Source organism: Patiria miniata, unplaced genomic scaffold, assembly GCF_015706575.1.
Source record: "Patiria miniata isolate m_02_andy unplaced genomic scaffold, ASM1570657v1 HiC_scaffold_3, whole genome shotgun sequence".
NCBI classification, from domain to species: Eukaryota; Metazoa; Echinodermata; class Asteroidea; order Valvatida; family Asterinidae; genus Patiria; species Patiria miniata.
In genome coordinates this window covers 36,623,167-36,645,817 of record NW_024037069.1, presented here as the reverse complement: position 1 = coordinate 36,645,817, position 22,651 = coordinate 36,623,167, and the positions used below count along the sequence as shown (strand labels likewise).

The 22,651-nt window shown below is 43.6% G+C and overlaps 1 protein-coding gene across 2 annotated transcripts in view; it reads right to left on the bottom strand.

Moving 5' to 3' along the window:
• LOC119737008 overlaps positions 1-22,651 on the bottom strand; it is a 61,905-nt gene that overhangs the window by 26,978 nt on the left and 12,276 nt on the right. For both annotated transcript variants that reach the window (XM_038211065.1, XM_038211067.1), the window contains 17 exons: positions 21,350-21,513; positions 20,465-21,125; positions 19,671-19,861; positions 18,553-18,688; positions 17,196-17,663; positions 13,130-16,927; positions 12,405-12,567; positions 10,791-10,889; positions 9,019-9,212; positions 7,617-7,811; positions 7,008-7,138; positions 5,011-5,224; positions 4,385-4,521; positions 3,414-3,539; positions 2,864-2,975; positions 1,533-1,729; positions 313-466 (listed from right to left, as the gene is read on the bottom strand). In XM_038211065.1, the coding sequence (XP_038066993.1) occupies positions 313-466; positions 1,533-1,729; positions 2,864-2,975; positions 3,414-3,539; positions 4,385-4,521; positions 5,011-5,224; positions 7,008-7,138; positions 7,617-7,811; positions 9,019-9,212; positions 10,791-10,889; positions 12,405-12,567; positions 13,130-16,927; positions 17,196-17,663; positions 18,553-18,688; positions 19,671-19,861; positions 20,465-21,125; positions 21,350-21,513 (7,140 nt within the window). The remainder of the gene's footprint in view (positions 1-312; positions 467-1,532; positions 1,730-2,863; positions 2,976-3,413; positions 3,540-4,384; positions 4,522-5,010; positions 5,225-7,007; positions 7,139-7,616; positions 7,812-9,018; positions 9,213-10,790; positions 10,890-12,404; positions 12,568-13,129; positions 16,928-17,195; positions 17,664-18,552; positions 18,689-19,670; positions 19,862-20,464; positions 21,126-21,349; positions 21,514-22,651) is intronic.

Sequence of the window (22,651 nt, the reverse complement as noted above, 5' to 3'; positions counted from 1 at the left end):
CTCTTCGCGCATGAGCGTCAGGCGTCATCGGCGCGCGAATTCCGAATTTAACTTGCGATGGCCTCGCAGACTAATCCCTGCCCCCAATAACTTTGGATCATTCGAAATACGCTGTGGATGGACCGGGAACCAGTCTAGGTCATCCCCAACTCTCCTTTTCTGGCCGTTGAAGGAGAACTTGTGCACGGAGCCAAAGTATCGCGGAGCCCCTTAACACACTAGACACACCTTTCTCAGAATACAATGCTGACATACCCAGACCATTTCGTTTTATTTTCTAGAAAGACGTTCTACAGAGAGAAGATGGCTTACGGTTATCCAGACCGGAGGTGAAGGATTTGTCCACAGTCAGGTTGAGTCCCGCCGAAGGCATGGTGATCGGCGCTTGGCCGGTAACCATACCGCCGTTAACTGTATCCATCAGGTTGCCTATCATGCTGTTAGTGTTATCGCTCAACTCTTTGCTCTAAAGGAAAAAAAAAATTATTTGCAAAGAAGTTTCAGAACCACAAAAGGAAAATTGACTATGATAATTTGAGAGGCGTTCTGACAAAATGCGGCGGAATGGGCACAGGCTGTAGTGGAAAAAAAATGCAAAGAACTGATTGTGTTTTTTTTTCTTTATCAGATTTATTGATATTTGATATGTCTACTGCACATACTCTGAAGATATAGTCGTCGTGTGCCAAGGAAAAGGACGTTAGCAGCCAAGACACGCAAAAAAACCCACTTTTTGATATAATCGAGTAGAAAGGTTTAGTGCCCCCATTTCTAAACCAAAATTCACATAAAGCTGAAATTTTGACTCATGAATTTTATTAATAATTGAAATAATATTGTGCATTTTTATTTCAAAGTATTACTTAATTTTGAAGTTATTTACATTTTTATGCTAACGTCCTTTTGCTGGGAACAAACTTGGCTTTGCGTACCCATTTCAGTGGTACGTTAGGGCACTTTGAACGTATTTTACAAGCTAACGTCCTTTTGCTGGGAAAAATAATGAAAAATCTCCTTCCGTCTTTTTCATACTGTTAATTACGTCAGAATGACGTAGCCCCTTTCGAAAATATGTATATCAAATGACAGATATTTCATGCTCTATCGATTACCCGAAAAATCAGAATTTTACCTTTTGCCGTTATGACCTTCTTCCATACACCCGACATAGTATAAAAATCATGGAATGAAATTTCCTTTTTGGAAAACCAACTGGCATCTTGTATTTTCAGAACTTCAAAACAGTCAAAAAGTTTAAAGGCCATTTCCTCAGGATTTTACTTTTTTGATATGCCGATAAACGCATACTTTAATTTAAAGCCATAACTTGTCAGAGGAATGTCCGATTGAAGTGCAACAAACAGTATTGTAAGAAGAACTTCATTATCTTTCTTAATACCTGAAAAACCCTCATTTCGACCTCTACCCTGTTCTGTCTCATTTTGCCAGTACGCCTCACATATTTAGTTTCGCACAACTCCTGATGACCAGTATGAAACGAGTCTTATAGTTAGTGTAAAGCTTCTACTGACCAGGTCATTCATAGCAGCCACTTCGCTAGCCGTCTGAGCTTCTAGAGCTTCAATGTCCACGGAGCTGGAGGAGCCGGCGTAGTCATAGTCAACACTGGGCGCCCCCGTCACCATCATGGCTGCCCTAGACGCAGCCACTGTTGCAGCCGCTGCTCGGGCTTGGTTGGCCTTGTTCTGGATACCGCTGACGGCGTTACCTGGGGTGTGAAGAGAGGGAGGGGGTCAGGGGTGAGGGGTGGGGAACAATTGAGAGGAGTGACTCAGCTTGGTAAAGATTCCATTTCTGAACCCTCCTGCTGTTTAAACTGTCACAGACAGTCTAAATTCACTTCCACTTCCCATGCTTTACTTTTTACAAAGGCTAGTCACCAGCAGTCAGATCAAATTGGGTCAAAAAGCAGGCAAGTTTATTCTCAAATCTATTTCTTGAGATGAAACTTGAAAATAACATGGAGATTGCATCTTTAAAGTAACATGGAAAGGCTACTGGAAAGAATGGTGTATCCCGACGCCACTTTTTTTCACCATATATCATCTTAATGAAGGTCAATGTTGAAAAGACATGAATCATGGATGGAGAAACATAATCCAATTTTGTTAGAAAACACTTTGAAAATACACTTAACTTTCCACAGACTTTGTACACAACCAAAGATGTGGCGTCAGAATACTAATTATTTCAAGGCTACCCTGTATTGTGGATTGTCTGGAGCCAGTTCAAGTACAAAAAAAAGTTTTTTTTTTAATGATTACATTATTCAATCGCTCCCTACTAAGGTACATCCTTGTAAATATTCCTAGTCGTTGAGAGTCAACTATCTGCATTCCAGTGATCTTTGCCCTTTGAAACAATTCTAACAATATCTTGTAATTCGGACGTTTCACAATGCAGTGCGCCATCAATAGTTTGCCACGGAGAGTCCATTTTTCAAGTTTACGGTCGACAAAACACGGCCCATTTGAACGAGCATCAGTTGACCACTTGAGCTTATTTGTTAAGGATTGGGGCATAGCATTCTGCCGCCTTACAAAAAAAACACCATTTTGAAAAAAAAAAAAAAAAAAAGGGCAAACACATACTCAAATCATACGCTTACGAAACTACTGACCGGACAAACAAACAATTTAAAATATCCTGCGCTGTGAATTTGTTGACCATCTCCCACAATGCACCAGGCAAAATGAACTCTCCGTGGCAAACTATTGGTGGCGCACTACATTGTGAATCGCCTGAAGTAATGAGAATTGATTCAGAGCCTGGCAAGAAATCAACGAGTGTAAGACCTTTTTTGGGGTCAGGAAATGATAAAAAAGAATAATGTTTGATATACCAGTCATGGATAGGATTCCTTTGCCACTTTCCTCCACTTCGTCTGCTCCTGCCTCCCCCGATTTCTCTTGGAGAAGACTCATGAATTTCAGACCGGTATTCATGGAATTTTGCTACGAGACAGAAAGAAACAAAATTGAATAAGTTTATACTAAAAACTTACCATCCAAAACAGTCCATACTGTCTATTTTTTTTCTAAGGCATACTCAGGATCACTGATTTGCCCCCCCCCCAATGAAAATGTATACAACGATGGCTTCGACATCATATTTTGGTTGTATAACAACCCCCCCCATAAAAAATAAAATAAAAAAAATAAAAAATAAAAAAAAATAAAAGTAAACCGAGAGCCTTGAAAGTGCCCTCATTTTCACAGCTTTAAAAAAAAATGCATCGTACTATTGATATAAAATGAAAAAGCGGCCCTTTTTTTAATTGGCCATAACTCAAAAGATATCTTCCCAATTGAAAACTTAAGTAAATTTGTTAAAGATGTATCAATGTTTGCAATGTAGTTTTAAAAGAGCTGTGAAAAATTCCAAATTCTTACCGCTGTCGTAGATGAAATTTCCTGGGTTGAGCCCGATGCCTGGACGAATGCCGACGTAAGCTGCTTCATAGAACCAACGGTGTTAGGAGAGGATAGGGATAATGCACCCACCATGCTTTCACGCATCTTAAAATAAATAAACAAATAAACAAATAAACATAAGTAATTTCAATGCAATATAGTACAATAACAATATACCCCTTACATAGACAGGCATTAGATTTTGTTCCTCTTCGACACGTGTTGCTATACCTCAATGTAGAACAAATATTCCTTGATTCCAACATGCTGCATCTCGTTGGAATTCCTTGCCTGGTGATTGTTTCCCTCCAATTTATGATCTGTCATCGGGGAGTGTGGGGGAGTGTGACCTAGTGGTAAGGGTTTATGACTCACAATCAGAGGGTCAGGGGTTCTGCACCTCCCCTGCCATGACCCTAGCCCTGGCAGATCAGTGCTTCCCTCAACTACCACTGCTTGGATCCGGGTTTGAATCCCCACCCAGGCCAACATGTGGCAAGTGTTATCAGTCCCCACCTAAGTCCATGGGTCTCCCTTAAATAAACTTTCTGGGGTTTTACCCCACCTTGAGAATTGTAATTTTTCTTCCTCATTTTCTACCAAGGTAAGTAAGACCAGTCTGTCACAGCCCATATGGCCGATCAGGCCGGCGTTTATCTCCGCTTTCCTTGACATGAAAAGACTGCGAATATTTCCGTTCCCCCTGGATGGGATGCCAGTCCATTGCAGGTTACTCATCAGCTAATGCCGGTACCCATGTGTACTTTGGCAAGTGGGAGATTGGCAAGTGGAGGTGAAGTGGCTTGCCCAAGGACACAACATATGGCTAGCAGCTGGATTTGAACCCCTGACCCTCTGATCATGAGTCATGAACCCTAACCACTAGACCACACGCCCCCACTTTCTACCACAGGAAATAAGTCAGGTTTTACACAAGAGAATTGGCTGACCTGTTCTCTTTCCAGTCTCTTGGCTTCTGCTAGCTCAGCGGCGATCCTCTCTGCCTCAAGACGAGCGGCAAGGAGTTCATCTTCCGTCAATTCTCCATCCTGGCCAGCTTGTCGCTTCTTTCTTCTCAGATTTTCGACTAGTGCGAGTAAAAAAAGTAAAAAAAAATAGAGAAATTTATTTGCATGCAATCTTGTTGTAGCTATAGATTTCACTGCTGGAGACATGTCATTAGCATTTGCCTGTTTGGAGATCTGGCGGACGCAATTTGGAGTCGGAGAGGAACAGTAACCAACAGTTACACCAAGTTGACATGTGAGTGCTGTCATGACTTTGGTAACATTAAGGTCATTCCGTAAATTTAGGGTGGAAACTTTATTTTAGGAGATTAAATGCAGTGAAGAAAAGAACAGCTATCTGAGAGTTGGAATCACGTGAGCACAACGTCAACTTTTCTAATCGGAGATGGTCTATGGCTGGGAGAAGCAAATCAATGTCCCTCATTATTTCTCGCAGTGATTTTAAAAGGCGTCACTTAAAACTTCATGATATTTTTCATCCTGCCAAAAAAAAAAAACTAATAGTGGAATATGCAGTTGTTGTCAGAATGATTGTTTCTTGTTCACACCAGTTGATGCTGCGTGTGTGGCAGCAGTTGTGGCCTGGGTAGCGGCAGCGTTACTGGCCTCGATGTTCAACATTCCGGCACACGCCGCAACGATGTTGGCCGCACCACCGGCGTCGCCAGACGAGATCATCTCCGACATGACGCTGCCCTCTCCCGACGTTAGATTCTTGAGTTTCTCTGTCATGTCGTCACCACTAAGAGATGGGGCAACAACCTGAACAACAAAGGGGGACCAAAAAATAACTTTAATTTGTTTTTAGATATAATATAAAATCAGGACTCATTTTTGTAGTGTTGTAAGACAGATGATAAATTGCTAAAAGTCTCTGTCCATTTCACGAAGACCATAAGTGACTAGTATCCCTGAGTTGGGGAAAAGTGCATCTGCAACAGGCGCATGTTATATGCTAATTAGTTGTAGAATTCTGAACAACTTGGCTGATATCCTTTATTATATAACGACATACAGATCCTTGTCATTTGATTGGTGGAACTCACCAGTGGCGTCGCCAAGGGGGGGCCAGGGGGGGCACGTGCCCCCCCTGGAAAACCTAGTGCCCCCCCGAGTGCCCCCCCATCTGAGATTTGGGTTCGTAAAAAAAAATTCTGCGCGTTGTTAAAATCATTACCTCGAAAATAGCAATTTCTGGAGATATCTTCAGATCGAATTTAGCATCAAATGTGGCACCATTTTGCATCTAGCCCATCCTCCGTATGCGAAAATTTTCCAAAGGGGAGGGGGGCACCCCCTCCCCTTAGACCCCTCCCCCAGGACGGCGATCCGTATCCACCTAAGTGCCCCCCATCAAATGCTGGTGCCCCCCCTGTGCCCCCCCAGACTGAAAAGTCTGGTGACGCCACTGGAACTCACATCACGTGACTTTCATTATTGCTCCCATTCACGCCGGGGCTAAAAAAGTACTATCCGCCCATGGGAAATGGGAAATACTATTCAACAGTTAGGATCATGACGCGGTATTTGTGTGCAAATGCATGCTGGTGTGCGCGTTCAGCGTTGCGCGTAGCACGTACTGTTCCAAAGAGCCAGTGCTACAGAGGTGGGTTCAAACATTTTCGTGAAGGGGTGGTTTGGAAGAGAGAAATATATTTTCCACCAATTTTGTATTGAAACAAAAATTCAAATATATCAAATGACAAGGATCTATATGCCAGTTATATAAAACAAATATGGAGTGGCTTTAAATCGTGAAATGGGAGGAATATTATCGCTCGGTAAAGTTTGGACTTTTCCAGTTCACTCGTTTTCGCATCTTGAAATGGAAAAGTCCAGATTTTACCTTGCGATGATATTCCTCCCATTTCACTCTGAGCCACTCAATATTTTTATACTGATCAAGTCATTGTGGGAATATTCTGGGGAGATTGTTAAGAAACCTGCAACAAATAGTTGATACAATGCGCCAATTACGGATACATTTTTCAGCAAAAAAGAGCACATTAACATAAAGTTGTGTTCCCCATTCTCTTCAACAAATTCTATTTTTATTTTATTAATAATTGTTTAACATGTACATTCTATTTCAATCCAAAAACCTCTTTCCCCCCATTTTTGGATGTCTGAAACCTTCTGCAAAAAAAAAGTTTTTTGTTTCAGGCACAAGTAGATCTCCGTACATTATCAATACTGATCATTTGGCTCGAAACAGCCTACCCTGCAAGAATGGAATTATTGTCTGGTGGCTAATAATTCCAAATTGTAAAGTAACAATTCAATAACTAATACATGGGTCATTTTTGTTCAATCGATGTCTCATTCAAAAGAGAATAACTTTTGTATAGCTAGAAAAATAGCAATTTATGAGAGGCATCTATTTTTCGGAATGAAACTCAAAAACAGCATGGGGAAGCGCAACGCAACATTAAGAGGCAGAATTTGATCAGTGAAGTAACAATCAGCTTGTTTGGCAAAGGCGGTGGCAGTAACAATTCCACAGGAATCTACACAACGACTTCCAACGTTGAAACGTCAGACTTACCTGAACCCTGAGCTCGAGGTCTGAATACGAGCCGATGTAATCGTCCACCCTGACCAGAATGTAGACGTAGTAGTCCTCGCTTTCATAGCCCTGGGGGAATATAGACGGCTGATCCATGTAGGGCTTCTCTCCTAAGTAAGACAAAGAGAGTACAACAAAAAGTGATTGAAGAATCATCCCAAACAATTGGCTCGGAGGAAGAGTAGAGGTAATTAAGTCCGTCACAAGCCAATATGGCCCATCAGGCCGGCGTTTTTCCCTGGTTTCCTTGGCATGAAACAACTGAGAATATTTCTATTCCCCCTGGATGGGATGCCAGTCTATCGCAGGTTACTCCCCAGCTAATGCTGGTTCCCACTTATACTCCTGGGTGGAGAGAGGCAAGTTAGGGTGAAGTGGCTTGGCCATGGCCAGCAGCTGGATTTGACACCCCTGACCTTCTCATTATGAGGCACAAACCCTAAACACTAGGCCACACTAACCTCGGTGGAAGAGCCTCATGCTATCATGCTACGTGAATAAAAGGCAGAACATACTTTTCAAATTCCCGTCTCCCTGATTCGCCCCAAAACAGGTACAACCATACAAAAAGTCTGTTTCTGTGCATACCGCTGTACATCCACGTCCAGGAGTCCGTGGGCAGAAGGCGTTGGGCGTAGCGGAAGTTGAGGGGTAGGTCAGGGTCAGACCAGTCATTGCAGAAGATGTTGAACTCCGTGTCTAAAGCGGTGCCGTTCTCTGGAACCATGCTACAGTTGCCGACAATGGGCCGCTCATTAGTGATCAGATCCAGGGATGCCATGCCTGAAAAAAGGGAGACAGTATACTTATACAACATGGTTTGAAGGGAAGTAGTGTAGTATTGGTCCTAAGGTATTTGCTGATTTGAAAACACCCGATGCCAGGTAAGGTTGTCAAAATCAGACCGTTAAATTAGCACAACCCCTCCCCCCGAAATATACCATGATGTACATATTTAGTTTCATAATTGACCTATCGCCGTTTGCGAGTTAGCCACGCCCCTTAGACAACCCTATTGAATTTTTGTATACTAAGTTTTGTTTGTCTCAGATTTTGCGCATTCCGCGTCCATTTGTATAACATGTAATTGGACAATATTTTACAAGCTGCGTTGACGCGATTCTAACACGATTCTACCGCGATAGGTCAATTTAAAATGGAAACACAGTTGTTTCTGCGAAAATGACACTTCAAAATTAAAGTATTTTTGTGTTGTTTAGAGCGTTGCAGATGCCAAAAGTAGAAAAAAAATAATTCCTGTTAAAATAAAACATTGCAAAGTCTTATTTTAGTCAGTGAACAAAAAATTGAATTTTGTTAAAGATCACGGACAGTACTTCTTAAAAATAATGCCTAAAAGCCAGTTCATATTTCATGAGTATTAGCGAATTTCATGACGTCAACAATAGAAGTTCCATTTGGACGTTCGTCGCTATCCCAACGAATTCGCTTTGCACTGAAGTTCACATGAGATATGGCCTTAACATACAGCTTTATTAAATTACTAAAGCGCTGACTCGATCTACAAAGTGCTGCCTGCTGGGCGCATCCATGTTGGTGCACAAACCCATAAAAAGCTCAAAATTTTGTAACGGTTTTGTGCAGCTATTTATATATCTTCGTATTCTATATAGGTGTGTTATCTAAGCCGATCCGCCCAAAACCGAAAGCACGATCAGTAAATGAGCGTTTCATTTTGCTCTGCGCAAACAGCGCAAACGCGTGCATGTACCTGCTGCAGATGATATTTGCTGTGACTTTTTTTTAACTGCCATGGCGGGCTTAAGTTGTTTTACGTATTTTGTTCTTACACGTTGCAATAAGAGTAAACTTTCGAAATTCACTCCGTCTCATCTCATTATGTTCTACAAACACGCACATGAATTCAAAATGTCTGCGCGCAGGACGGCTTCAAAGTATCTCCGCGCATAAGAATGAGGAGTTAGCGCTCTAGTAATTTAATATAGCTCTATGGGCCTTAAGGACTTACCAAAGTTTGAGAAATCGGGAGACCGGTCACAGTAGATACGTATCCTGTATGTGGACTCATCTGTGAAGAAGCCTGCATCCATGGCTAGGTTAGCCATGTCGTCTCCGGTCCCTGAGTAGGACAGCCACTGCTCTCTGTCTACCACCTCAAGTGTCGTGGCCGTGCCGTCAGAGATTGCTTCGTAAATCTCCCATCTTGGGGAGGAGGGGGGAAGGGAGAGAACAGTACCAAAAACACAATCAGATCTAGTAATCAAACTACAGATGTGGCCAGAGCATTTCAGGATTGATTCCACTTGAGTATTAAAAGCAGCACTGTCTTAATAAAAATGGATACATAGCACTTTAAACTAAGATCAAAGTGCTTTACATTATTATTACCCATGTTCATCGATCCACTAAACTATTCCAAAGACTATCTCAGCTCCTTGGAGAGTATGCACCTTGATGTTGCCATTTTGATGCCAAGCAGCTAAAATTAATCACAATAACCATCTCTGCCCTTACAGGTACCCATTTACTACTGGGTGGGGAGAAGCAATGAGTGACAAAGTGCCTTGCCCAAGGGCACGTGCACCACGACCCCAGCTGGACTCGGACCTACAACCTGCAGAATCACCCGCAGACTATGAGTTCAACACTCCAAACAATTCACATATTGTAAATCGCTCACAATGTGATGCGCTGGTCCCATTCGTTACGCACATAAATGGACGGTAGTGATCAAGATCTGATACACCGTACCCTCTGGAGACATGCACACAATAGGGAACAAAAGACTGTATACGTCTCCACAGGGCAATTTCTATAGATGAATACACAAGGTTTTCACAAAATAGATACATGGATTTTACCCCAAAACTAGGAATTTTCAAGGTATGTTGATTTGTCCCAAGTAGTAGAGTTTTAGAAAAGGGATATTTAGTCCAAATTTCAGCCAAGGAAATTATTCTGGTTAAACATGTTAAAATTAAGAGCATTTTGAAATTGTACTTTCAAACTCGAAAAACGTTAGTACACGAGAACAAAGAAATGTCTCCACAAGGATACAAATTTCAGCATGTGTGGCCTATTTTGATTACTGTTTTTACAACCAGATCCCAATTTCATGAACCGGCAAACATGCCGTAAATCCTTTTATACCAGAAAACCCGAGTATAGAGCTTATAGTCAGGTTGTTGCCTGAGCTTGTAACCAGGATTTCAACGCTCTCTTGCGGTTGTCTTTACCTGTAATACAGAAAAGCCGAAAATAATATCCGGGAGAAACTACCCAAACAAAATCAAAAGTTAAACCCACTCCCGACCTACTCCGGCTCTTCCGAAAAACTAACGAACCCGATTGCTCTCCTTACTAGAGGAACAAGTTGAAACCAACTAAAGTCACATGGTTGTAACCACAACACTTCAAACTTACGATACATGATTGGAATATAACCAATCCCAACCACAACTTTTTCGCGAGTCAGCTTCGATTCTTTCTTGAATCACCTATTTGCAACTGAAGAGTGCCCAACAGCAAGGCACGAAAGCATGCTATTGCTAACAAGAGGATTTGCGAACATAATCCTCTGCTCGCACCTTTAATCACATTTGATTACCCAACCTATCATAGTCACTTAATCTCTTATGTCCGCCCACTCTACATTTCAATCGGACATAACCGGCAAAGACTCAGTCATGCTTAAAACCCATACTAAGCCATACAAGTCACCAGAGAAGAAGTGTCACTAAATGGGATAGTGCCATCCCTTTTCCAAACAAAAGTCTTTACCTGTAATACAGGATCATGCCTCTTCTGTAGTCCAAGTTTCTTGACTCCAGAGCGAATCGACTGGTGGGGTTCAGCTTGGACTTACAGTTGGTCTTACAGCTGTTCTCAGACGAAACACAAAGAAAAGAAATAATGCACAGAAAATCAAATTAATACTGAAGCGTTTACAGAAATAGAAATTGAAAGATAAATATGCTATTAATGGTTCTGAAAGAATGATTTTGAAGGTTTTTTGTGTTTCAGTAATTTGTCGAGACTTGAGACAGGCAAAAAAGTTTTCTTGTGCCCCTGTTCCGTCTTTAGACCCACAAACATGGAGGTGTACACCACCATGTTTCGGAAGGGGTACAGACATCAATTTTTCACCTGTGCGTCCCCTACGTTTTATGAGCTGAAATTGCACCAGCATGTTCAAAGCACATAGTCTATCCGTGAATAGCTATTTGCACAGGACCTGTCATTTCCAGAAATTTGAGAAACAATTGGAGTCTGAAACAAATGTAAAAATGTCAGGAATCATGCAACAAATTTCACAACCATTGCGGACTGGTTTGTGCACTGTATCCGGACTCCTTGACATGCAAAATGATAGGAGCCCTTCGAGACACCCGTCTATTGGTGATGTGTTTACCTCCATGTTTATGGTTCTATCCCTTTTTCAGGACTTGACGGCGGGATAATTTTTGTCCGAAAAATCCCATTTTTGAAAAAGACAAAATATGTCGGCCTAATTTTATAATCAAGTCAAACACCACAAGAGCTGACTCTTCAGAGTTTGTTGTACAATATTTGTATGATGCTTCTCACATTAAATTTATATTTTGCAACATTCCAAGGCCTTGCCATGGAGTGACAATTGCTGCTACGGCAGGTCGTGTACAGCAGCCAAGTTCAAGTTCAAGACATGATGTGTACAAAACCAATTTGAACAAATTACTTGTATACATGTACATGTCGGCCGCCAGAGACTTGGGCAAAGCTTGATGATTTAAAGCTATAGTCCATCATTTGCAGCTATCCGAAAAGTAGCTGGCGTAATTATTGTTGAAAAACATACTTGGTTGAAAGATAGCAAGGGGACTAAACTCCCTGTGAAATTATTCTTTCTGGGAAGCTGTCATTTTGAAGTAATCAACGAAAGAAGGCCTTTCCAACGGTGCGTCTTAAGACGCACAGTAGGAATATTTAAATTAGTAGTACGTTTTGTTATTCGGCGCAGCGCGTGCAAGCATTGGCACGACGCACAAGCGCGCGCGGTTGCTATAATTCGTCGGATCAGTGCGCGACATCGCGTATAGCTGCGATTCAAAACAATTCAAAACATGATTCAGCAACTTTTGATTTGAAATTGAGATCCTAGAATGCTGTTTTTCTCGGAATATACAGCTGAAGCTGAACTGAAACTTCATCAGGTTAGTTGTTCAGTATCCTTCATTAGATTTTGAACACTTTTGTTGCTTCAAACGAACAAAATGCACAAATTACAAATGATGGACTGTATCTTTAATGCGATGTCATTGGCAAAATAGCAAAACAAGAATGGGTTTTAAAAGCATATATACACAAATAAATGGGTCTTCAGTTTGTGTAAAATCCTCTCCGCAAAATCCTTACCTAATTTCCATCCGTGGCGGGTTACCGGTGGCTACGTATAGCACTTGTGTGTATTCAGATTGCCTGGTGTCCTTGAACACGATCAGCTTTAACTCGTAAACCATCTGCTCATGCATGTAATACGTGTCCATCACAAATTCTCCAGAAGTCACGTTCAACATGCCTAGACAAAACAAGGAGAGTATAATGAGTGCTATGTCCAAAAACTAATGTTGATAAGGGGCAAGACCAATTACTGTGTCCAGTGACATATTAAACTAGGGTTTCATTTAATGCATGGAGGAATTTGGGGTTATCCATTTCCTAGAGGGTTGGGTGTGGTAGTGGACTTTCTTGTCAATCAGAAGTCATTTATTCCAAAGTGAACTCACAAGCTATTCCAATGAACTACAGGCCAGTGTCCCGTCCCCCCCCCCAACCCTCAAATGCCCTCTTTTTTCAGTTTCTAAAATTACATGGCAAATATCATTTTATAACCTATACAAATAGATTTCAACATTCAATATGAATAAAAACCCTTTCTGTCTCATTTTTTTTGTTATTCCTTTCACATTACTGAGAATGCTAAAGGCATTTGTGTACACGTCATTCACGCCTAGCCTGTAGCAAAACTGACACGTCTCTGCATATTTTGAAATAAGAGGTAAGAAGCATCCCATATCATTCGCTCAATGAATCATTTCATTACTATAATGGCACTGCCAGTTTTTAAATAACTAACTCACCTCCATATCCAGAAGTGTCATAACCGTATCGCCCAAAGCATCCTCCCAAGTCACCCTTCTCATGGATGTAGGACGCGTTGACTCCACCCTCTTTGATCATCACCGTGTAGTCAGCGTTCCACTCTTGATACGTTTCATGCTGCCGACGGCACAGCCAGACATAACGGATTCCTGATCGGTCAGACGGGTCCACATCCGGGTCCAAGGTGTCGGTGTACCCGTCCACCGGGGCCTGGTCATTCCAGCGAATGATGCGCTCAGACCCGCCGGAGATCCTGGAAACCAATGGGGTGGGTACCACTCGGATGGTGGCAGAGTCTACGGACTCTACTCCGCGCTCCCCCCACATGGACACGTTGAGCTCGAAGCGGTACAGGCCGTAGGGAAGGACAAACCTCTTGACCGCTAGCTCGCGACGGGTGAAGCCAGCCATCTCCGTCTCCCCCAAGTCAAATATTTCAGTCTCCACGCCGGTTGTGTCGGCGATCTCGAAGGCCCTCCATGTGTACATGGTGTATGGAGTGGACGTACAGTTGATCTTGACATAGGAAAAGACGAACATGTCCTTGGATGCAAAATACTCGCGGTTGCCGTCACTGTCGCAGAAGGGGTAATACTGATCACAACCGTTGTTATCTCGGACGTTCACTTCAGGGTAGTAGCAAGGGCCTTTTGTCACGGCAGTCCGCAAGTAGACGGTCTGTTCAGAGACTTTATTGTGGGCATGAACCACAATCCTGAAGGCGTTAACCGACTGGAAGACATTGGTGAGGGTTATGTTTGGAGACCTCCCTGCTAAAAGAAGGCCCGCCAAGTAGGCATTGCTGACTTCTGTAAAGCGCAGGAAGGGATCCTGGAACTCATCTGGGTACCGTTCCTCACAGGTCTTACGATGCCCCCACATAGCAATGTTGTTGATATCAGATTGCTTGTCCCGGAAATCCACATGGTAGCACACGTCTGTCCCTGCATTTCCGGTGTCCAGCTCAAACTCGATGGTCGTGTTTCGGGCCCGAGGTCCATGATCTGTGAGTACCATGTCAAAGATGCCACGCTGGACCACGATGGTCTTCTCCACGACCACCCAGTGTACGGGGTTAGAAACATTCAGTGTGATCGTGTAAATGCCTTTCTTGGTGTACCACCAGATCGCCCGTGGCTCGGTGGTTTGAACAACGTAGGGAGCTAACGTTGTTGGGGTTTCAGTAGGTGGTGTGGGTGTGGTTACAGCTTCAGTTGTGGGGAGTTGTGTCGGCTCCGGCAGGGGACAGAGGGACGGAGTGGTAGTGAAGTTGTTTTGGAGGAGGTATTCACCTATGTCGAACAGAATGTCCATGTTCAGACAAAAATAATCCTTCAACTCATCCACCAGGTCAGTCAGTCGGACGTTTTGGAGCGATGTGTCGTTCTCGCCGCGCATCCGCTCAAAGTGTGTTGCGTTTGTGATATTGTCGATTCTTTCAAAGGTCCTGTTGTAGAGAACAATGCCGACAAAATTGTCGTATATCTCGCACAATTCCTTCTGGGTGGGGAGATATATTGGCGAGACATCACAAACGAGCTCGTATATCGGACCGGGATCTGTAGTGTTGGTGATGTTCTTGACACAGTAGATGGATGTTGTGTTGAACATCGTGTCCGTAGAGTTCCACATGGTGTCATTGCCACCCATGGATGTGTCATTGGCACCCGTTGTGTTGACCATGATGCAGTAAATATCAGTGCCGTTCTCATCCGTGGAGTTCATCCATGTTCCGTTTAGAACCACTGAGGTATTGGCCACCACCTCTTGATAGGAGCAGTTGGGTATCAGGGATGCATTCATCGCTTCAATTTTGACCTCATCTTCAAGAAGCAGCTCATCTGCCATACTCACCGCCCATTCTTCGATTTCGTAGGTGCAGTTTGGAGGTAGAGTGGTAATAGGCTGTGTGGTTGGGGGCTGTGTGGTCGGAGCCATAGTGGTGGGCCCAAATGTGGGTGCAGGTGTGGTGGGTGGCGGCTCGAAATACAAATCCCCAAAGTCCCAGGTGTAGGTGAGACCAGTGCCGGATGCCATGGTAGCCTTGACGACGATGGCCTCCTCCAGCTTGAAGTAGTTCTTGCCGACGTCAAATCCTTCCTGGTCCAGTGTGTCATTGCCGGGGGAGTAGCTTCCATCCATGATGAGCTCGTTGTAGTTAACCTCCTTCTGCAGTTGGGTGATGGTTTCATAGATCCAGATGTCAAAGAGGAGTGTCACATCGCTGACGAGATTCCAAATGCGGATGGTGACATTGTAGTGGCCCCACGTGTCATAGTAGTGGGTCTCACTCAAGACATGGTACTGGGTTTCTGTGTCTTTTGAACTGTCTGCCCTGTCCATATTAAGATCTCGAGCAGCTATGGTCTGGCCATCACCGAAGTCTATCTCGTAGGATGCCTCGGTCGGGAAGTGGATATCTTTGACAAGGAGAAGATGGAAAGGTACACCAACGTAGATATTGGCTACATACAGCCGACTCAGTCTTCGGCCAATCCACTCCATGCCTTCGACTGGATACTGGACTTTCACTGGGTCTGGTAGAGTGTACTCCACCTCCCCGAGAAGATTGTAAGCCACCACAGAGACATAATATGTGCCTTCATCTCTGTACTTGTGTCTGCGAGTCCGAGAATCACGGATGCCCAATTCCACTGGTTCGTCAGCGTCCTGGAAGTACCACCGCCACTTGACACGGGAGCCCCAGTCTATGGTGGCCGTCAGCACAGCCTTGTATAACACCCTAATGTGTAGATTCTTACAGGTGACAATCAGACCTAGAATGGGCCTCTCCATCTCAATCTCCTTGGTGAAATTCATCCAGCTCACCAGGTTGGAGATGTTGACAAAGGTAGAGTAGGGTCCGTGCAGGGCCAGAGAGAGATTATGAACGACGGGATTGGTCTCAGCAATGGGGAAATCTTCCACAGGTTCAATCCCCTTGGCTAAGTAGTACTCGACTGTGGCGTCAGTGGGAGGCATGGACTGGTCCCCATTAAACGCGTATTCGTACTTGATGGTACCTATCTCCATGTAGGGAATGACACCAGGGGTGTACACCGTCATGGCCAGATCGACAACCGGATTCTGGACTTTGATCTCAATCCAGATCAACTCATCACTGACAGCACTGGTAGCGTGGATGGTGATATTGTAATCCCGGGCGACTCCGAACTCATGCCACTGAATGTAATGGTCGCCATCTGACCGTCTCATCTCCTCATCAATGAATGTCCTGGACCATCCGTCGTCAGTGTCCATCACTATGGTCAGATCGGAGCCAATCTTCATGTCAAATCGGATGGAGATGCTCGTGTAGGGAACAATGTACATCTCGGAGACCTCCATCTGGAATTCCTTGATGGCATACTCCACTTGGACCTGCACTGAGTCCGTTATCGGGCCGCTGACCAGGTTCCAGGTGGTCAACTCCAATGCATAGAATCCTTTGTCGTCGTACTTGTCCGGGCCGATGACGATGTACCCTTCCCCGTTCCTGTCATCCATGTAGTACAGCGAATGGTTAGTCAGATCCAATTCATTGCTTGCAAAACTTCCAGTGAATGACAGATTGCTGCCGGTGTCATAGCCCACCCCGACAATCTCGGTGTCTCCGAATTTCATCGGGGGCGGGTCCACAATGTGGAAATTGGTGATCTCAATCTGGACAACGGCCGTGGAGTCAATAATGGCCCAGCTGACTCTATTGGAGGCATTGATGGTCACGGGATAGTAGCCAATTTTCTCGTACACAGTGAAGACGCTTCCTAAAACACCTGCAAAGCCAAAACAAAATTGGAAAAAATAATTATCAGAGAAAATTGCTACGCATAGATTAATTTTCACATTGCTCCATAAAATTGGATTCAGTTGGTGTCCCAACTGAACATCCTACCTCTTGTGAGAGTTGAAATACTTCTAAAACTTCTTTAAAACTGTAAAATAACAGCAGTCAGAAACAGACTTCTGGTGAAGTTTCGCTGATGAACTGATTTTCCCTAATGACGTTGTGAATTGGGATCTTGAAACTCTTTGCAAACATACCATTGTGCTCTACTGCAAAACGATCAGAGAGATTCCGGGCCGGTTCCATGGTGGGTCCCCCGCCAGCGTTGTTGCCGTTGATGGTCACGTTGACGCAGACCCACTGGCCCGGGGGACCGGAGGGAGTGGTCGTCTCAAACACCTCATAAAACGAGGTTCCATTTCCAATGGTCTCGTTACCGAAGGTCCCGTTGCTGAAGGTAGCATTGCCGATGGTCATATTACTGATGGTTGCGTTCTCGGTGAGCATGGGCGGGGTTGTTGGCGGAGAAGTGGGCGGGAAAGTGGCAGCCACCGTAACATTGTCAAGGACAAAGGTGCAGTTGAGTTGGTACATGGGCTCAACGGTTGTGGTGGGTGGGGGTGGTTCGTATAACAGCATGCCTACGTTCAGGACCTCATCGTGACGAAGAAGAAACGTGGGTACTATGCCGTCGCCAATATCAATCTCGTACGTTACATTTGTGCCTGCATAAAAGAAACAGAAAATAGTAAATCTACGCTTATGGGTGCAGCAAAATGGAAAAAAAGTTTTAAAAATGAATTGGTAATTTTCCCAAGTTATGAGCTGTTCAATTAGACATCACTTGAAAAAAAAATTGGCCACTGTGAGCAACGGATAGAACAAGTTTCAAATTTTGAATTGGAAACGTGTGTTTGACTTGTGATTCATCAACAGTATTTCAACTACAGCACTATTAAATATCCACATGTAAATTTGTTGTGTAATTAATTTTTTTTTACAGACATGCAACTGTTAAGTTATACAAAAAAGAGAAACTCCTAGCTTTACGAGATTTAAGTTACACAGTAGCGGTAGTTTTCACCTTTTAAATCACTTTGCGCCAGGATAATTTATGCTGAAAATTTTGATTTTTGCAAAAGGCAAAATTGTCCAGCCAACTTCCGAAAAACAGCCAAACGCCACAAATACCGATTCGCAGGAGTCATTTCAACAGTATGTGTGCGATATTTTTTGCTGAAATCGCTTATGTTTCAATACTTCGTGGCGTGCACTGGAGAGTAAATTGTACAACAATACGCCATGCACAACGGCCAATTCAAGATCGACACACGGTCCACCTCCACAGACTTCACAGACTTTGTCTGTGTGTACAAAAGGCACGAGGGATTAGCATGTTTAGATGTCACCCGGAGGCGAGTCAAGGCAATCTTGACGTCTTATCCTGTCAGCCGTGCCTGTGTATAAAAACACCCAGTGAGTGTTATCACGTCCTATGACGCGAACTGGTTAACAGCAAGTGTGCATGAAGTGAAACAAGGAAATCAGTTGATCTGAGAAAAAAAGTGGCGTGCCTGTGTCGACTGTTTTTGTCTGTTTTGTCGAGCCACTCACCCAGGTCCATGCCAAAATTGATAACGGTCTCCATGCCAAAGATCTTGGGCGTGATGGGATAGTCCGTCCAGCTAGACACGGGGATGGAGTCCTTCCAGTCAAAGCCTTGAATGCGATGCTGGAGGACCACGTAATGCTGCGAGGAAAGAAAAGTGATTTTGGAACAACAAATGAGAAGGGCCAAAAGGGGAAGACACAAATTTTAAATGATTGTGTGGTAACCATTCAATGATGTATGCATTTTATAAATTTGTTTTGCTAGAGAATTCTTTTCAACTGGTCAATTTTTGTGACAAATTTCCAATAAACTTCAACATTTTCAGTGTTGTTTAAAACGGTTTACTTCAATTTTGCAACCGGGTCAACTGCAGTGGGGTTTAGGGCTGTCCGGAACATACCGACTATTAAAATATTTGATTATCAACAAACTATTCGAATAGCTTTTTGCTGGTTTGAATATTCAGGGAAAAAATATAAACCTGTGCACGTATGTACACACACAACTGTGATGTTATTTAATCGTTAAGTTGTGGTAATTTATTGTCAGATGCCACTTTTTTGTTGACGCCAACTTTTTGGTCAATGATGGTTTACTGTTCCCATCCTTTAAAAGAAAAAAATTCTCAAAAACACTTTTTGTGGAGCACTGTGGTCTAACAGCTACATGGTCCATTTCATGTGTAACGGTACATGGGTTTGATGGGAAAATGATGCTTGTGTTCTTGGGCAAGACACTTTACTACAATAGTCTCCCTCCACCCAGGAGTATAAAGGGTACCTGTGAGGGTAGAGACAAGAAAATTGGCCCATTGCCTGTTGATAATAATAGGTCTCTCTCAAATGATGTCATTTTCTACAGCATTTTGAGCGCCAACTTGCATAATGCGCATCGGCTGCGTCGTATTTCGAACACATTTCAAACAACAAGCATGCGTGTTTGGAACATTTTCAACACCGCGTAATGCGTGTTTGATTGCCTAAAATACACAGTTGCAGTTCTCCTACAGAGATGGCCGTCATTGAGCGAGCCCTATTGGGAAGGGTGTAGGCCTAATAACTGTGCTTTGAGAAATTGGTCCAAAAAGGTTATCTAAGGACTAAATTATTGTTTTTCTCACTTCGTAAATGTCCTGGCTGATGTCGTTGTAAGCTCTCAGCGTGACGTTGTACACCCCGTCATCTTGCCAGGTGTAGTTGGTATACATCGCCTGGGTCACATGCTCGTCACCGTTGCCGAAGAACCAGTGGTAAGTCACCTCAGTACCCAGGTGAGAATTGATGGTTAGAATCTGTGCTTCCGTTACAACAGCTGAAAGGGAGGGGGATATGATAATATGTTGATGCAATATTGAAATAAAGCTCCAAACAAAGATTTGCATAGTTGTGAATCAATGATTAACAACTGTATCAGAAATAAGTGGAATGTTTTAAACAGCTTTTCGACAGTTTAGGTTATTTGAACTGACACCAGAGTCTAGTTAAGGGAAAATTGAAACATTTTAACCCCTCCTTCTGCTAGACATACAGATAAATCCAAGCCGCGTGCCAGCCAATCATAGACGACTTTACTAAATCATGACATTGTTTCATTCCCAAATCAGGACTTAATGGTTTGATTGGTCAATTTGAATGCAGAGTTTAGTAATACAACAACAACCAAGCACATTATTGTGTAACATGATACAGAGCTTGTGACACAGGTTTTTTTTATCCATTGTCTATGACGCGCAACGGGTGAATGACCGAAGATCCGATATAGAAAGCGCCTGCTGATTGGTCAATTACTAGAGGTCAAGAGGCGATTGTCTTTCCTAATTAATCAGCGAACCTGCTCACATACATGTATCAAAGACCACTTCATACATCGTGGTCTATTACATAGACTATCCTTTTGTATGAACAAGGGACTCACCCAAAAGAGGAGCCTCAAATGACAGCAACGAGACTTTTTCCATGACCTTGATCTCCTGTTGCATGTCCCAGATGCCCGAGGCAAGGTTGTTGCTGGCGTTGACCGAGACGTTCCTTCGATTCTCCGGCCAAGTGTAGTTGTGGAAGACGTGCAGGTGGGAGGGGCGCACCACGTGGGCCTTGAGGGCGTGCTTGTAGCTGTGGGCGGACGCGCCAGAGGAGTAGGCAATGTACCCACTGGAGAGACGACTGCCGTAGTTGCTGGTGCTCGGGAGAAGCTCGGGTCCATCGATTGCCGCGTCGGCTGACTGATACGCCAGCTTGCCCGAGTTGGAATTATACCATCCGATGACGTCCCCTGGTTTCACATCCACATGTTCTGATCGGGACAGCGTGAGGAAGTTCCGTCCGGTCTCACTGATGCTGTACGTGAACTCCGACAGAAAGTCGTAGTCCAGGGGCAGGGCACTGAAGACATGGCGGCCCTCGAACAAGCCGTCTGAGTTCTTGACGCAGTCACGGCGGGTGAAGCTGAAGCGGCCCGTATCGCCACAGGTCTTGCTCCAGAGGCTTGCCTGCTCCTGGCAGTTGATGCTGGGCCGGTGGCAGCTTGCTGTCCGGTGGCAGTACACCTCGTTATTGGTGCAACGTGGTCGATAAACCTGCAAGTAGTGTAAAGCACACGTCAGACAAAAATGCCACTGAATTCCCAATAACCAAAAGTTGTGAAGCGAAAAAAATAACATGAGAACCAATCACAAGGGATACATATTTTGTGGCATTTTATTTTGGCATGTAACCAGATTTCTCTTTAGCAACTGTGGTTAGCTAATTTCTTTGCATAGCAGAATTTGTCACCAGGGAAGCCTTGGAAGTCACCACGTACCTGCAGCGTGATCGTCCCCGTTTGGATCGCGTTCATCTCCCACGCCACAATGCGACCTTCGTGCTGAATGACCGAGTTGATCATGAGGTACACGCGGCTCACTGGCTGGTTGCTAATGGAAGCATCCTGGTCAACAATCTGGCCGTAGAAAAGCGTCTCAGCATCTGCAGAAAAAAACGGGAGACAGATACGTATCCAAGTTATGTTTAAAGCTATAGTCCATCATTTGCAGCCATCCGAAAAGTAACTGGCGTAATTATTGTTGAAAAACAAACTTGGTTGAAAGATAGTAAGGGGACTAAACTTCCTGTGAAATTATTCTTTCTGGGAAGCTGTCATTTTGAAGTAATCAACAAAAGAAGGCATTTCCAACGGTGATTCTTAAGAAGCACCGTAGGAAAATTTAAATTAGTAGTTAGTTTTGTTATTCAGCGCAGCGCGTTCAAGGTTTGGAACGACGCACACGCGCGCGCGGTTGTTATAATTCGTCGGATCAGTGCGCTACGTCACGTATAGCTGCAATTCAAAACAATTCAAAACATGATTCAGTAACTTTTGATTTGAAATTGAGATCTTAGAATGCTGCTTTTCTCGGAATGTACAGCTGAAGCTTAGCTGAAACTTCATCAGGTTAGTTGCTCAGTATCGTTCATTAGATTTTGAACTCTTTTGTTGCTTCAAACGAACAAAATGCACAAATTACAAATGATGGACTGTAGCTTTAACACTAGTCCGAAAATTTTAGAATGGTTCACAAAACAAAACAGACAGGTGCGAAAAATATGCAATTGAACTCTTCTGTAGCACAGCACAGTGTATGTCAAGAGAAGCATCTGGTACCTAGTCTCTACTTTAGTACATTTAAATCACAGTTGTGCCACCAGTCTAAACTGTTCTAGTCTCATATGCGTCAAAGTTTTATAACTTTCAGTTGTGAATTGTTGAAAAAAATATTCAAATTTGACTGGTGAAACACTAAGGCCAAAAAAAAAAAAAAGTCTCAGGTTTTTGGTCTGCGCACACATCGGCGTAGCCATGCACGTGGGAAAAATTTAAAAGTTTTTCAATGTAAGATGATGTCTCAAAATTGCCAAACTCACTGGTTTGACTGGAATCCTGCTTCTGCACAATTTAAACAGTTTTAAGATGGGGTTACGATCGAGTATAAGCTTTATGTGGTCTCTCTGGGCTCCCGTATATTTTGCACTTAATTTTGTCAGGCACTATTTGCAAACGGCGTTGAAATTTTGTAATTGTGCGTCTGGAAGCCAGACTGAGGGAGCGATGGTCGTGTATCTGGAA